General features: G+C 33.1%; 2 protein-coding genes and 1 long non-coding RNA gene across 5 annotated transcripts in view; all 3 read right to left on the bottom strand.

Annotated features, from left to right (window-relative positions):
• Nucleotides 1-1,925, bottom strand: LOC149482318 (CCR4-NOT transcription complex subunit 7-like). Of its 2 annotated transcripts, none has more exons than XM_089704210.1 (7): nt 1,614-1,925; nt 1,435-1,544; nt 1,252-1,365; nt 1,031-1,149; nt 789-946; nt 566-706; nt 1-440 (listed from the first exon to the last, which is right to left on the bottom strand). In XM_089704210.1, exons 1-7 carry the CDS (start codon nt 1,725-1,727, stop codon nt 327-329), a joined length of 870 nt encoding a protein of 289 aa, XP_089560336.1. In that variant the 5' UTR covers nt 1,728-1,925; the 3' UTR covers nt 1-326. The 2 variants fall into 2 exon arrangements, with proteins under 2 accessions (XP_089560336.1, XP_089560335.1); XM_089704209.1 differs by having other exon boundaries at nt 1,031-1,164.
• Nucleotides 1,926-3,589: 1,664 nt separating this feature from the next.
• Nucleotides 3,590-12,402, bottom strand: part of LOC149482319 (uncharacterized) — a 37,580-nt gene continuing 28,767 nt past the window's right edge. Inside the window, exons 10-13 of one of the 2 annotated variants that reach the window (XM_089704544.1) lie at nt 8,805-8,921; nt 6,762-7,274; nt 6,508-6,687; nt 3,590-4,287 (exon numbers count right to left, since the gene is read on the bottom strand). In XM_089704544.1, coding sequence (XP_089560670.1) covers nt 6,550-6,687; nt 6,762-7,274; nt 8,805-8,921 — 768 coding nt within the window. In that variant the 3' untranslated portion in view covers nt 3,590-4,287; nt 6,508-6,549. The remainder of the gene's footprint in view (nt 4,288-6,507; nt 6,688-6,761; nt 7,275-8,804; nt 8,922-12,402) is intronic. The other variant, XM_089704545.1, reaches the window with a different exon arrangement.
• Nucleotides 4,294-6,501, bottom strand: LOC149482320 (uncharacterized). Its single transcript, XR_016316769.1, has 3 exons — nt 5,986-6,501; nt 5,368-5,514; nt 4,294-4,896 (listed from the first exon to the last, which is right to left on the bottom strand). It is a non-coding gene; the product is annotated as an uncharacterized LOC149482320 (long non-coding RNA).

Here is a 12,402-nt window from a genome sequence, read left to right on the forward strand (position 1 = left end):
AATAATCATACTCTATATTTACAAGTCATCATACTTTTAAGTACATATAGTTTAATAATACAACAGTTAAGCCTTTCATGACATTAACAAATTATTTCACATTCAGAGAGGGAAGTACATGCTATATAAAACAAATGACTTAGTTAAAACCGTAATTCACTTTTAAATCATAGCTATGTTAATTCTTAACTTGGCTGTGATAAAAACTAACGACTTATATTGCCTTCAGGTACACAACAATCACAGGACCTATTTTTCTTATATATTTCTCGTTTTTTCAACGATTCATTTAACGCTTGTTCACTTGCACTCAAACACTCATTGAGTCAAGAACTACCATTTTCCATATTTTCTTGAAAATTGTTTGCATTTGTTGAAAAAGGTGCACCAAGTCCATAGAGATGTCCACTTGTACTCTCAATGTTGCCATCAAAGAATATCTGAAAAATACACTTTACTGTATTCATGGAAAACTTATATTTTATGCATATATATAATGATTTAAGTCATTTATACATCTTGATCACCATTTAACAAATATGTATTGCATTTATATAAAATGTACCTCTTTTATTTTAAAGAATGCCATCCCTGTAAGGTGTGAATCGGAACCAGCTTGATGTTGAGGCCCGACTCTTCTCAACTCCAATTGATCTGCTACTTCTTGCAACCCACCTTTTAAGTTCTTGCACAATTTCATAAGATACTGAAAATAAGATAATGTTATTTAAGTAAGAATATTATGTGCATTTTCTATATTTTGTACATTCATTATAGAAGATACTTACTTTCACGTCATAAACTGTGGGAAAATATAATCTAAGACTGTCAAAAAAATCATTTTCCTCCTGGGGTAAGTTGCGATCAGTTAGAAGTTTCAGTAAGTATCCAAAATCATAACCAGAATGAAAGCTAAGCCAATTGATATTATCCATAAGAACAATGCCTGCAAACAATGTTACAATTAACATTATGATTTATTATCCTGAATGAAAAGCTTCTGATAAATTACATACTTAGAAATTCCTACCTGATGACATTAACAGCTCGGCAAATTCTAATGGTTCAATTCCATGTTCCTCATGCTCTCGGAATTGAAGTCCTGAGTTCTGCAGTAAATCTATAGAGTCTTGGGCATACATATCCTCCCTGTCAACAACAGATCTTTTGAAAGTTTATAATTTTTCTGATACAGAATTAACATTTTACATATTATAGTTCAATAAACATCAAAAATAACTAAGAGCTTACTGTAAGTTAAACTTGAAATTAAACTGCCAAGTAGAACAACCTGGAGCAGTTTTGCCATTTTCATCCATAAAAGTGAGACCCAGTTGAATTATTCGTAACAGATCCACATTGCATCTGGAAAGAAAATATTCATTTGAATAAAATAAATTAATTACAAGTAAATGAAAGTGTGAAAGGCCGTACCTTAAGAGTTGATATTGGTAATCCGCTGTAGATCTAAATTCTCCTATGGGACGAGCGACGACCCCTGGAAACTCTGTATCCATAGCGACCCAGTGGTATTTCTGAACAACCTAATTAGAATAATTTTGAGTACATAATATACATAGTCATAATCCCACATGTATGTTTGTAATGTTTACCTTTCTAATTACATGGAATTCTTCGTATAAATTGTGATTCCATACATTTTTTATGGCATTATCATCACGAGAATTACTTAATAAGCTAAATTTCGCGGTTATAGGCGAAGACATTTTAATAAATTATAATTTGCAATGAGAAGCGTATTTATTTATTACACACCGATGCGATATATTATGCGAGTGTCTTTTCTAGATATTGAGATAAATTCTAATCATTTCTATTTAATATTTTAATCTAAATTTTGTAAACTTTTGAAATTATTGACATCTGTGACCTGACAAAATCGCCGGGTAGCGACCATAGACTATATACTTATTACAGAGATAGCGACCACAGATACAGACTACAGAGCCTCGTCGACTGTCGAGTCGTCTCGTCGATAGAGTACCTATTTTCGGTGTTACCATAAGAAATCAATCAATAGTTCAGCATTCATAATCGTAATAATGAAACCAAGAAGCTTATATCTAATACACTGGAAATTTCAGTATGAACATTATAACTTGTTCACACCCACTTGCCAAGTTAGGTGTGAAAGGGATAAAAAACATACAGGCGTCATTCAAGGTCATATTTTCTTGTTACAAGTTAATGTTCATACTGAAATCTCCAGTGTATTAGATTTAAGCTTCTTGAATAAAACGAATTATTAAGAAGTAATAAAATAAATAAAGCTTCTCGATCTCAACTGTTGGCAGCTGAAGCTGTCTGAAGCTTATCAAAAACTCCCGTATGGCCTTAACTACCTTTGTGGTCAAACTCTAATATTATATCTATTATATTAATATCGAGCATAATCCATACTATCCATACTAATATTATAAATGCGAAAGTAACTCTGTCTGTCTGTCTGTTACTCAATCACGCCTAAACTACTGAACCAATTTTCATGAAATTTGGCATGGAGATATTTTGATACCCGAGAAAGGACATAGGCTACTTTTTATCCCTGGAAAATGACGCAGTCCCGGAAATCCCACGGGAACGGGAACTATGCGGGTTTTTCTTTGACTGCGCGGGCGAAGCCGCGGGCGGAAACCTAGTAATTAATAATTGAAGATTGCTAACTCATATATTATGTATTTCATTTTCACTACTAGTTATACGTACCTATATATTATTCTTTATAAACTATAATAATTATGTTAGATGGTAGATAATAATATATTATGATGTTGAGTTGATACCACAGTTGATACAATATCGCAATCGCTACATACTTAGGTAATTTATAAATATAAAGTTGCATTCTGAAATTACACAAACTAAATGAAAGCAGAAAGAAATATAGCATCAGAATTTGTTAGAATAAGCAAATAAATATAAGCCACGGTAATGTTTATGCATTCGATAGCAGTGTACTATACTTTTTGTAATTTATAGGCGTAACCGTAACTACTATAATTGGCTGAAATATAAATACTTTCATGGCGTTTTTGGCGATATAATTGAGAATAAAACTTAGTCTATTCTAATTTCCTATTATGTAGGTACCAATATAAACATAGAATATGTATCTATACTAGCTGCGCTCTGCGGTTTCTCATTCCTAATGTCCCTGTGGGAATATACCGATATTATTTATACAGATAAAAGATAGCCTAAGTATAACCATATTTGTCTATGGTATAACCCATGGTATAACGTCAAAATCGTTCCAGCCGCTCCTGAGATAAGCCGGAACAAACAGACAAACAAAAATTGTAAAAATTACTATTTTGGTATAATTATGTATAATGTACTTACAGTGTATAAGCATTTAGACAGTCACTCCAATTTTATCATTGGAGTATAGATTGATTGTTATTTTACAAACCGCCAATAGGCTAGATATTTTTCTACACAAACAAATGCGGTGGGTTAGAAGAGGTCCAAAAAAATTTAAATAACGTCTACTTACTCGTGTAAATAATTACTTAATTGGTTTACATTGATAGGCAAATAGGGATTAGGGTTTAGAATAATAGACTCATTTGAAATACTTATTTTTATTGTGTAAAATAACATTATTTATGACTTAGACTTAAGTGTTCATACTTCACAGTTCCAAAATTTTATTTTATTCCGATGCTCCACGAATGTCAGTCTTGCTCATGTCTTGCTTATGAATTTAACATCAAATAATGTAAACTTTTTCAACATACACTAAGTAAAGACAATTCATAATATTCTTTTACATTCGGTAAATAAGTAATCAAAATATTTCATGGCTGTTATCGATGACTACACTTAAATACAACCAATTGAAATAACTAGTGATATAATATATACTTATATTTCATCTCTTCACTCACATAAATGAAAATTATTAATATTATACATTTGCAAGCACTGATATATTTTTACAACCCACCAAACACATGAGTTGCGCCAATATTTGGAACAACACTTGTTAAAATCATGAAAATATTCCTAAATAAACTTTATTTCATACTTATTTGGTGATCTACATGACATTATCGAAACTTTAGTAAATTTTGCTTTTGTAAATTACATTGACGGTTCTTCATAAAAACATATATATATCTACCTACTTGACCTCTATTGACACCTAACATAGGTTCACATCTAGTTATACTATAACATTAATTTGACTTGAATATTTTATTAGCTAAGAACTAACATAAATAATTTTAATAATCCAGTATGTTATTATCGTTCTCCATCAGCCTGTAAACAAAAAGAAAACAAAAATATTAGATAAGCTTTCATGATTTTTTTGTTTATTGTACCAAAAAATGATTAATAATATCTACTTATCGTTTAATTGTATCTGTCATTAAGTTATCAGAAATTCCATTTCATCAATGAGTTAATTACTTAATAATACCCACGACTAAACAACCAACCAACTAGTTACCTAGTCTCTTATTTTTTTTAAACCTAGTTAGGACATGTATTATTTTATCATGCTCTAATAAAGCTGCTAAAGAAAGCTTTTAGTCTGAATAGCGATATATAGCTTATTCAAAAAAGGCACGAATTTTATTTTTAGCGATCTATTGCTAAACGAATTGATTCATGAGGAAGGTGAAGTTATAATTTGTTAAGTTTTGTTTGTTACAACAAACAGTAAGAAAAGTAAACCTTTATTTATCGGAAAAATTAAATAAACTCTGAGAAATAACCAAACAGGGAAAGGTGGCATATTCTTCATTCATAGGTCTTCCGAAAAGTCTTCGTCGAGACCAGTCGACGGTTAGCTTAGGTACGTCCTATATCCGCAAAACGCTTTAGAATTGTCTAACACGGTTTTTTACACGGAAAGATTATTGTTACCTACATGGACGTATAAAAAAAGACGGACACCGTATTACGAACAAACAACGTGAAGCCACCATAGTAAGCTAGCGATCGTGTAAAGACAATAAACACGCACACACTCTCACCATAGTAAGCTAGTCGGCCGGCATTACGTCGTGAACTACCGACTGATTAACTGCGTCACTGTTTCACAAAAAATATTTAAAATGCCGTCTTGCGTGGTTAAATGGTGTCGCAACAGTACAATTTTAAATAACAAAACACAAGGGATTACATTCCACAGGGAAGCAAGTTATTTCTTTTATGTTTTAATGACAAAATTATTACGGCAAAATTTATAGAAAAAAATACAGCCGCCATTGTCATCAGGACAGCTGTTGCCATGGCAACATGGCATACACACATGGATGTTTCGCCGCCATTACTAGGCTTCACTCAATGTTTAGGCGATATACCGTCCGTCTTTTTTTATACGTCCATGGTTACCTACTTAAAGCATTTCATGTCCATTTACACTAGGTATTGAAATTTTTCAGATAATATTTCATTATGTAAGTATAGGCAATTTGTGTATTAGAAAATAAACGTTAGAGTTTAAATCAGTATGAATAAAAAATATCGATCAAAGTATACCTATATACATGGACGTATAAAAAAAGACGGACGCCGTATTACGAACAAACAACGTGAAGCCACCATAGTAAGCTAGCGATCGTGTAAAGACAATAAACACGCACACACTCTCACTATAGTAAGCTAGTCGGCCGCCATTACGTCGTGAACTACCGACTGATTAACTGCGTCACTGTTTCACAAAAAATATTTAAAATGCCGTCTTGCGTGGTTAAATGGTGTCGCAACAGTACAATTTTAAATAACAAAACACGAGGGATTACATTCCACAGGGAAGCAAGTTATTTCTTTTATGTTTTAATGCCAAAATTATTACGGCAAAATTTATAGAAAATAATACAGCCGCCATTGTCAACAGGACAGCTGTTGCCATGGCAACATGGCACACACACATGGATGTTTCGCCGCCATTACTAGGCTTCACTCAATGTTTAGGCGATATACCGTCCGTCTTTTTTTATACGTCCATGCCTATATATGTACATATTAATATCTACAATTATTTTATGCATTTCTTCGAGTAAATATACCTTAATATGGATGTGTATTGACTAGAGGCATCTATTCAATGCTTTTAATATCAAAATAACTGGTATTTTCCTTCTGGTAATACCCGTGAATTATGGAGTGAGTAACATAATAACAGAAGACACAAATAAACGAGAATATATTTGGGTGTAAACGACATTCAGTTTTTATATTGTATTTGCGATGTGCAAGAATTATCTACAAAATGATAACATAACATAATATAACATCTCATTGATTACTACACTTTTATGACCAAGGTTCAAAAACCATCACCTGTTTATCTATTTTATAATAAAATGTGAGGAAAAGTTAGTAGGGTGTTGATACATTAAGATGGACATAATGAACCTAAATCTGTTTCAAGAAGGGGTGATTTAGTTAACGATGCAGATGACATAATTAGTGAACAAAACTAATTGTGCTACCAAGTTCCAGGAGTATTTTTTTAATACATTCTTGTACCTATTTTTATTCTTTCATTAGAAAGGCGCAGGCATTGGACGATCAATGTTTGAATTTGGTTACTTTAGGTATGGTTATGGTTGGCGGTAGCGGTAACAAGTTGTTGCCATATCTAGCGTGAAAATTTTCATCAACCGAATCGATCTTAGGTAAGTTTCTAGTTAAGATACCATTACAATCCTGAAAGAAACAATAACTAAAGCGAATAAGCATCATAATTACATTTATTTCTTCATTCATTTCAACAGACTTACCATGGCTTCAGTCTTTTTACGCAAATTTGACCTAGATAGCGTCATAGCTAATTCTGATTGCAGACGGCTCGTTATGGAATCTTCGTCTATGATTTGATGCCCATTCTTTTTAACATCTCCATTAAGAAATTCTAATTTTGAAGGCTCTCTTCTGGTATGCATGTTGTTTACATATTCTCCAATGGTAACGGATACTGGTCTGGAATGTTTTTTCATAGTGGCGGTTCCATTGGGTGCTTTACTAAAATAATTTGAAGGAGGTCTCGGGTGCAGGTTCGATGGATTTTGTAGTTTATAAGACTCCAAAGAATCTATATCAGCATTACCTTCAACATAATTCTTTGCTTTAATTGGAACAGGTATGTCTTTGTTATTGTAATCGGGTGTAGGAGTCCGATTAACCGTTGCAACTTTTTTCACATTTGGTGATTTTAAAAAATTCGTTTCATCTGTCTTTGGTTTTGGATCCCCATTTTTAGTATCGCCGTTATGATGACCATTGGAGATTGGCATCTGTTAAACAATAAAAAAAAATAAACTGGAGACTGTTCATAATAGAATTCGTAAAATTCTTTGAATCAAATTAATGTTAGGTAATATTGTGACCTAAATTATTTGCGTCGAGTTTTGCTCATGAGATACAATTAAATTCAAATATATGAAGATACATTAATTAATTATTAAGATATATGTGTATAAAGGACATTGCCAGTGTTCGGACCAAGTGCTGCCCAGGAATGAATGTAATTGCAATGGGATCCTAGCATTAATATACATAAAGAAAAAATATTAAAAAAAATATCCCCCCCTGGAAAACATATAAAAAAATCACGAATGTGTACCATATGTCGATGGCCCGTGGAGGTGGTAAACGGCAGATTGAAACGGGATTTCAAGTTATTTCGCCAGGAATACTGCAACATATCCTTGCCTCACTTTTTTTCCGATCTTAAAATCGCCGCTGAGCTCACTAATGCATTTCATGTGGATTTATTAGATAATCCTCATTGCCGTGATTTCATCAATATAGTTAGAGAGGGGATGGACTCTAATAATGATTTGGCTGATTACGTCTATTCCAAAAGGCTAAACCGAAACAGAGTCGCTTTTGATAACATTAATGTTGTTCAGAACAATGTATTTCCAGTTCTCACCGCTGAGGAATTGACTTTATTCGCAGTTGGTACATACCAAATAAAACTCGCTCCGAGTTACTATAGCGAGCATATACGAAATGTAGAAACATTTGTTATCCAACAATATAACGGAGATTTAAGCGATCTATCAACATTTAATATGCCGTCTGAAAATGTCCACCTCTTCAGATTTAACTTAAGAAGTAGACATACATCGTCTAAAGTCTACCATTCCTATATATTAGTCGATTCCAGCAATACCGGACTGGCAGCCATAAGGAACTATTGTTGCACATGTTTTACGGGTCGGAGGACTATCGGCTGTTGCCTGTTGTGCGCACACCATGTGCTTAGTATGGTTTTTAGGGTGGGCTAGGCACCAGGACGTGATAAGGTGCCCTGCTTTATTCTTAGATAGAATTATTATCGATGACGACGACGATGATGATTAGTATAATTATTGTATTCTGTACCAATATGCAGTATTTTATATTTTTTATCGTATTCTGTACCTGTTACACATAAAAAATGTGTATTTATTACATGTTTTTCTTAAAATCATTTTTTTTTAATAAATAATTCAAAACAAAACATTTTTTTTCTCTTGACTCCTGGGATAGATTTTGATGCGCTTTGGTTTACATGTTAGTATTGGCCTGAGGAACAAAATGTACCATGTCTTCATTCTGGGCAGCACTTGGTCCACCTCCCATACAAAAACTGTCAATGTCCTTTGTCTTAATTTATAGGTTACCGGAACTAAAATTAACTTTATTCTTTAAATGTGAATAACTAAGAACAATAAAAAATGGCATACATAAGTAGCTACCTACTGCAATATATTTCGATTAGCAAAACAATAAGTAATTTAATTAAATTACTAACATTTCCTGTGATTTATACTTACTGGAGGCGGTGGAGGTGGTTTCTCTGCATTATTTAGCCTTTCTTGGACGTGGTTTTCTTTAACATTTTCTGTTGACTCTTCAATGGATTTCCTTACTCGCAATGTGTGTTGCCGATCCTAAAAACATATTGTCAATATTTGTTTGAGATCCTCTATATTATCTATAATATCATCAAATCTATAATATAGAGAATTCGAAAGATTTTTAATAAAAGGGTTCTTCAGATATCACAGATCTCTTGGTCTCTAAGGAGAGTCGTGCCTATAATTTATTAAACTCCTGATTAAGCTAGATGACTGCGGCTTGCGACGATAATTTGTTAATTCTCTAAATATTTATACGAGTGATAAAAAATTCCTTTCAAATACTTGTTGATGTCGTTTTATAGGTATGTTTAGCGCATATTAGATAGTAGATGGTATTAGATATAAGGAAGAGTCATAGTTGGAAGTAAATTTTATGTTTTCTTCTTGAATATATCAAATAAGTTTGCCAGTGAGAGCTGTGATCAGTTTCAGATATTCTGTGCAGAATAAACTGTGCAGAACGTACCTACTTAACTAGTTAGTGACAGCCTTTAAGACTTTAGATCGTTGATCGTTAGAGAAGACATAAATCATGAACGTTATTTTAACTCTAGTTATTTTCATAAAACAATGATGGCATATACTTGTTTATAGTTTACATTTAAATCAACATAACATATATTATGCAAAGGGTGTACCTAAGTTAATTAGTTTACACGGCCAACTCTTATATAAAAACTTAGTTAAGTTCAAGTTAATTATTACGGTAACAAATATAGAAAATAATTATTATACTAATTGCACGAGTAGGTATGTTAGTGACATAATTAGGATTTACATAACATAATGCGATTACAAATGGCAGAACGACAATACTAGCAATAGATATGTTTCTAGTTTTTCCAAGTAGAGTCTTAAATAGTCTACTTATTTTTTTTTCAAGGATTCAAATGCATCTAGATGCTATAAGTTCCAACCAAGTGATATCTATAGCAAAGTAATTTGTAAAGTAAAACATCGAATTTCGAAAATTTACGTACGTTTTAAGCATGATAAGATCCTTTATTCTATTACGGTGAACAAACTGATGTAACAAGGAGAAATGAAATAATTGTTTTAGTTATTTAGATTTCAGGAATTCGAAAAGGAAAGAGTTCACTAAACCAGTTTCGGCCGCGTTAGTTCATTCCTTTTCTGCGAAACACTTTCAACCTTATAGGTAAATAAACTTTAAACCTCTGCAAGTTCACCTTGTCCTTTTTTTGTAAATTGAATTGCTAATTTATTTCTTCATATGGCTCATCATTTAGTTTTTTAAATGTTAAGTTATGTAATATGTATGAAACGTAAACATAAATAGTTGCATAATTAATAACTTCCACTGCAGATCTGTATGCCCTTTATGCATCATGTAATATTACGGTAAAACCTATTCTAATAAACCCAAGAGCAAACAGGTAGGTGACGTCAAGGTAAGTATCGCGGTATCGCTCAGCTCAAAGTGTAACTAATGTCTAACTTTTTGTGCTGTGTTTAATGTATGTAATTCCGACGCGTTATTTGGAACTCATTACCAGATGACGTAATTATTAGTAGCTTAAAATGTATAATTTAACTAAAAAAGTGATGAGTAAGCGAGCAGCCAACAAGTACATTATATATTCCTATGGCTATTCCAATATTGGACGCACCGGCATGTTGCGAAAAAAATAAATAATGAAATAAGCTTATCAATATGAAAAATATATTTCATGTTTTTCTGTCATTCATACCTGAAAGTTATCTATTGTAAATTGTAATCTGTCCGATAACAACTAGTATGACAAATATCAGTATCAATATTTTTAATAAAAATACCGCTTTATTTTTTATGCAAGGATGATAATTTTATTAAGCCTTTAAGGAAAATTATGGCTCGTCTTTTATGTTTATGTTTATTTCATGATAGTAGGTATAAATATTCCATAATATTACCTACAAAGTTGTTACTACCGAAGTTTAACTTTATGCACTTACTTCATAGCACTGAATGCTGAAGAGAGGCTTAGATTTGTGACTCTTCTTCATATTTGGAAAACTCGGAAAACCCACTACACTTTATCTAAACATCATAGAAATGACGAAATAATTCACTGTTAATTTAAGCATTTCACTAAAGCGTAAATAATGCACAGAAGAACGAAGTGTGTTTAATAAAGGCAAGAACGCGTGAAGGTCGGAGATAATTTTTCCAATAGCGAGGAAATCAGGGACTTTTCTGAGGCGTTTGGTTGGCGAGTGCGGTGAGGTGCGACTGTGAAGACTGTTGTGGCGCGGCGGTGCGCGTCGGCGACGGATGCGGCGCGGACTGCGGCGACGGAGGCGCGGAGGAACGGTGGTCGCGGCCCCGGCGTTATCAGTGCACGGCACAATCGTACGAAATCACTGTTCCATTAACTTGTCGAAGTGTGGTTTTACAGTCATGCAGAAAATCGATGATTTATTGCATCCGAGTTTACGATGCAAAAGTTAAATGAACATTAAAAAAGATTTTGATTTGGTGAATATTCTTCTAATAATATCTGTCTCATTTGAATCAAATAAATTGAGAAAAGTTTTAATTATACAATCCTAGGTAGGTGGTAATAAGGTGGAACAGACAACAACACTAATCAGTAATCACAATTCACAAAGATGTAAACGTAAATTTTTTAATTGTTTATTAAATTGTATTCTTCATCTTTAGCGAATTGGGTTTTATTTTGAGTTAACATTTTTAATCCCTGTCGTATGTGAAATCTATAATAATCATGCAGGCTGCAAGGCTCAGATTTTTTTCATACCTAATTTTAAAGAAGAATAATTATTATGAAAGAACATCGATTTTAATGCTCCTTACCATCGATAACATCATCTTGCAATCGATATCTATGCCAATACTTATTGACAAATACAAATTAATGTTTGTGGGAAAATGTAATCGAGATCGGAGTTTTTACGAAGCCAGCCATACTGCGAAATGCAAGAAAAAGTAATAGTATTCATATCACAATTGTAGTAGATCGACGATAATTTTTGTGAAAGACAAGTTTATATTAATAGACTACAAGCCCGCATAGGACAAAAATATGGGTCAAATGAACCACCAGGGAACATATCTAGAACGATAGCAGAGCAAAAAATAATAAGATTCATCACTATGCCGTCACTTGTAAGCTGTCCAACTGAGTGCAGATGAGAATTGAAAAGTACAGGTAGACTCGGTAAATTTTGGTCATATATTTTTGTACGGCATTCTTAACCATCGATAGATCCATTAAAAATAATAAGAAACCGCTCAGTGCCGTACAAAAATGGTGGTCCACCAAGTCGGAATTTTTATTTAATTTCCGAGAGTTACCGGGGGTAAATTTGGTCATTTGACCATGTACGGCATCTGTGTCATACTATTGCTATACTGCTTTTAATCCATTATTCCGCAACGCCGTACAAAAATCATGGGGACAAGGGGAAAAAATCGAGAGTTGCAATCCCCTCTCTTTCCCCACTCCAGGGGGTCATTTGACTAAGTACGGCTTCGGTTCCAAAACAT

Source organism: Colias philodice, chromosome 15, assembly GCF_061535455.1.
Source record: "Colias philodice isolate Cphi_HAF_F1 chromosome 15, ilColPhil1 Martin Lab GWU primary, whole genome shotgun sequence".
In the NCBI taxonomy this organism is placed as follows: Eukaryota; Metazoa; Arthropoda; class Insecta; order Lepidoptera; family Pieridae; genus Colias; species Colias philodice.

Bases quoted from the DNA above. Each gene is read 5' to 3' on its own strand.
- LOC149482318 (XM_089704209.1), bottom strand. From the start codon at position 1,727: ATGTCTTCGCCTATAACCGCGAAATTTAGCTTATTAAGTAATTCTCGT. The intron at 1,545-1,613 runs GTAAACATTACA...TATTCTAATTAG, and splicing joins AATTCCATGTAATTAGAAAG to GTTGTTCAGAAATACCACTG. The intron at 947-1,030 runs GTAGGAATTTCT...CATTGTTTGCAG, and splicing joins CGAGCTGTTAATGTCATCAG to GCATTGTTCTTATGGATAAT.